Below are 3764 nucleotides of genomic sequence, written 5' to 3'. Positions count from 1 at the left end.
ATTTAACCTAATTTGTTTCATCGTTTATGGAAAAAATATAAGGGTGTAGTTTCTGCACAATAGTTTTGGAACTTAAATTTGCGTTGAATTGTTGTTGTTTGAATAAAATATTAACCTCTATTTCTCAAAATAAATTATTCATAAAATCTATCTTTTAATGATGGGTAATATGTGATTATTACTCTATTTTTATAATTTATCTCATGTAATGTTATGATATTTATCTTGAAATCAGTACACTAACGACATTAAACATTCATCTGACGTTTAGTAACATTATACAATTTGATAAAACTACGTCTTATCAGAAGCTCTACTTTATTAACAATTTTAAAATCTATTTTCGACACCTTACTAAAGTTTCCATACTATAACATGCATTTGGCCCCGTCTTAGTTTCACTTTTTGTGTTCAGGTGCCGTATTATCAGCGTTGGTAGATTGGTGTAGTATCTTGAGACATGGTTTTCATAGCATGTACATAATATGTATATAGAAACACTCCGCTACTCTATATAAATAACGTTTTCACAATTAAATTGTGGTGAAAAATGAAAAACTTTACTTAGCTCCGTAGTGACAATGATAAGTTATAGAGAAAGTACACCTAACGTACCGTGCAATTATGTTCATGATATTGAGCACCATGTTGTCAGTTTTTTTTTACTTAATGTTCATACTAACCCGAAAATAAAGCTTATTGATAGCCATAGGAACAATATAACAATGTATGTGGGCTATATTTTAGAAAATTAAAATCCTACAAAGCGTTTAATCGAATAAAAAAATACAACAAAGGCCTAAATTCTGCAATGATATACTTTCCTAATTACATAATTATATACCTTGCGATAGTCAAACTTCTTCATCACAGGATGAGTGGGGCATTGGCCAAAACCAGGTACCTGAGGAAAGACCCCTACAGGACCAAGAACGCAGAAGACAAAGATCAGGTTTTGTAACAACGATCTCATTGTGTTTCCAGTTGTAAATGATCAGAATCTGTCAGGTCTCATTTGCCAAGGGATATTCAATGAAATAAACTTTTCTCACACTAGCAGTCGAAGTACCTCACACTTATTGAAAGAACCACGTGATGCATTAGTAACTTTCTCGTGACACTTCTGTGACGTATAATTGTGCAATATACCTCCTTGTTATTCATCACGAGACAGAAAGTTAAGTAGTTGGCCTTGGAAACAAGCAAGTCTAATTGTCAAATAACGACCATATACAATTTACATATGGATGCACACTTTCTTATTTGTTTATGTGGCCCATTCTCCCGTGCTTCCTCTAGGGTTCGCCTTTATCTTTCTTAATTTTTATGTTAGGCAAATTCGGCTACATGTGTTTCTCTCACAGCAGAAGAATAGTGAAACATACTAACATACTGGCTTAATATTAAAAACCGGACAGTATTTTCCTTGAGGAAAGTTGTGTGTCTTGTAGAGACGAAGAAAAGAGTAATTACATGAACAATTATCGCTCACCTGTATATTATTAGGTTTGGTTTCTTATACCTGAAGATACTGAACTGAAATCCTATTAATACTAGAAATAAACTACCTTATAACACCAAAATGTAGTTTTTTATTTAATTAGATAATAAAGTCTCGTTTTACAGCTTCTTCAGGAGCATTCGCTAAAACACAAACCGAAACTGACAGTACAAACCTTCAAACTGTTTGTGTTTTAATGAACGCCTCTAAAGAAGCTGTAAAGCGAAACGTTGAGTGTCTAATTAGATAAAAAAAACTACATTTTGGTGATATAAGGTCGTTTATTTCTACTATTAATATGTCTTCTATACACCAATATCCACTACAGAAATTAATAAATGAAATTATTTGATGCTGCTGTTCATAATTGTTTACGAAAACAACAGAACCATGATTTTTAAATTGAACATTTCGAAACATTTGATGTAACTGCAGATTCCTTCTTCAAAGAATGTTAACTATAGTTCATGTTAAGTACTTGTTAATTTTATTTAGATCTGCTCAAATTATTACGTTTTTAATTAGACAAATTTAGTGTGAGACATTATTCTGATACGTTGATGGGGATGTTTGTCAATGAATCATGTTAAAAGTGACACATTGTTAATTTTCAACATGATTGAGTGACGAACAGCTCCATAATCATGTCTTTTCAATATACCAAAATCCTTGTAAATCAAGTCATTGACGCCATCCTTATCAATCCAGCTAACAGAAGAAAAAGTTTTTTGAAATATACCATTATTAACTGTGATGATGTCATATGATAAAGCCACCTGCACTTCTTAAATAATTTTAATAGACTCTTTTTAACAATGTCTGAAATTTTATACATCCACTGGTGTCCACTGCAGTCGTTATTGCCCTTTTACACTGCCCAGTAGAGGATGTGTTAAAGTTTGCTTACTTAAGCGCAAAACTGCACAATGGGCTACCTGCACTGTACCGACCACAGGGATTGATACCCAAATTTTAGCGTTATAAACCTCCAACTCATTGCTGAGCCACCGGCGAGTACTTCGTTAACGCCGAATATCTCTACTAAAAGACGGGCCGGGCCGTACTAAAAGTCGGTCACCTGCTGGAGCTCTCTACCAAAAGACGAGCCGTACTAAAAGTCGGTCACCTGCTGGAGCTCTTTATTAAAAGACTGATCGTACTAGAAGCCCGATCACTGGCCGGAGATCTTTACTAAAAAACGGGTCGTACTAGAAGCAGGAACATTGGCCGGATATCTTTACTAAGAGACGGATCGTACTAAAAGTCGGACACTTTCTGGATCTATCTACTAAAAGATGAAACCTTACTAAAAGCAGGGCATTGACAATGGAGTTCTCTACCAAAAGACGGATCGTACTAAAAGCAGGGCATTGGCAATGGAGTTCTCTACCAAAAGACGGATCGTACTAAAAGCAGGGCATTGACAATAGAGTTCTCTACTAAAAGACGGATCGTACTAAAAGGACGGATCGTACTAAAAGCAGGACATTGACAATAGAGTTCTCTACTAAAAGACGGATCGTACTAAAAGCAGGACATTGACAATAGAGTTCTCTACTAAAAGGTGGATCGTACTAAAAGCTGGAGTACCAACCAGAGATATCTACTAGAAGATCGATCGTACTAAAAATTTGGCATCGATCGGAGCTGTCTACAAATATACTTTTCAAAAGCAAAAATTCTTGGAAATCAATTTACATAATAAAAGACGGATCGTACTAGAAGCGAGAGCACCGGCCGAAGCACTGACATTAATTCACTGTTCTATACGGTCAGGGCTATATGGCAAACTAGTCATTGAACGCAGACTGTTGTTAGTTGAATTTCGCGCAAACCTATTCGAGATCTATATCTGCTTGCCGTCCCAGGTTCTGAAGTGATAGAATAGAGGAAAGGTAGTTAACACCACACACCGCCAACTCGTCGGGTATTTTAATTGACTAGTGGGATTTGATCATGATTTTAATAACGCACATACGTCCCAAAGTGCGGATGGTGATCTTCGTTTTCGGTGCTAAAGGGGCACGGAAACTTGAATCCACAGTATGGCAAACTAACCACCGCGCTCGGACACTTAATGGGGGAGATACATAATGACATTAACGGTAAACAATACATTTTATGTGTACAATAACTCGTCCATAACACTTTTACATTCTTTGTTTTGAGATATGATCATTAAAATCCAAAAAGACCTCCAATGTCTTACCATGTTGATTTCATTTCGAGCTCCGGCTTTTAGATGGTAATCCACAATAATATT

General features: G+C 35.6%; 1 protein-coding gene across 1 annotated transcript in view; it reads right to left on the bottom strand.

The window, feature by feature from the left end:
• Positions 1 to 1085, bottom strand: part of LOC106463089 (apolipoprotein D-like) — an 11484-nt gene extending 10399 nt beyond the window's left edge. The window contains exon 1 of the mRNA XM_013923058.2: positions 845 to 1085. Within this exon, the coding sequence (XP_013778512.1) occupies positions 845 to 973 (129 nt within the window). The 5' untranslated portion in view covers positions 974 to 1085. The remainder of the gene's footprint in view (positions 1 to 844) is intronic.
• Positions 1086 to 3764: the final 2679 nt, after the last annotated feature.

The sequence above is a fragment of the Limulus polyphemus genome, unplaced genomic scaffold (assembly GCF_000517525.1).
Source record: "Limulus polyphemus unplaced genomic scaffold, Limulus_polyphemus-2.1.2 Scaffold1322, whole genome shotgun sequence".
In the NCBI taxonomy this organism is placed as follows: Eukaryota; Metazoa; Arthropoda; class Merostomata; order Xiphosura; family Limulidae; genus Limulus; species Limulus polyphemus.
Note: the sequence above shows the minus strand (reverse complement) of the source record. Positions and strands in the feature narration are given on the sequence as shown.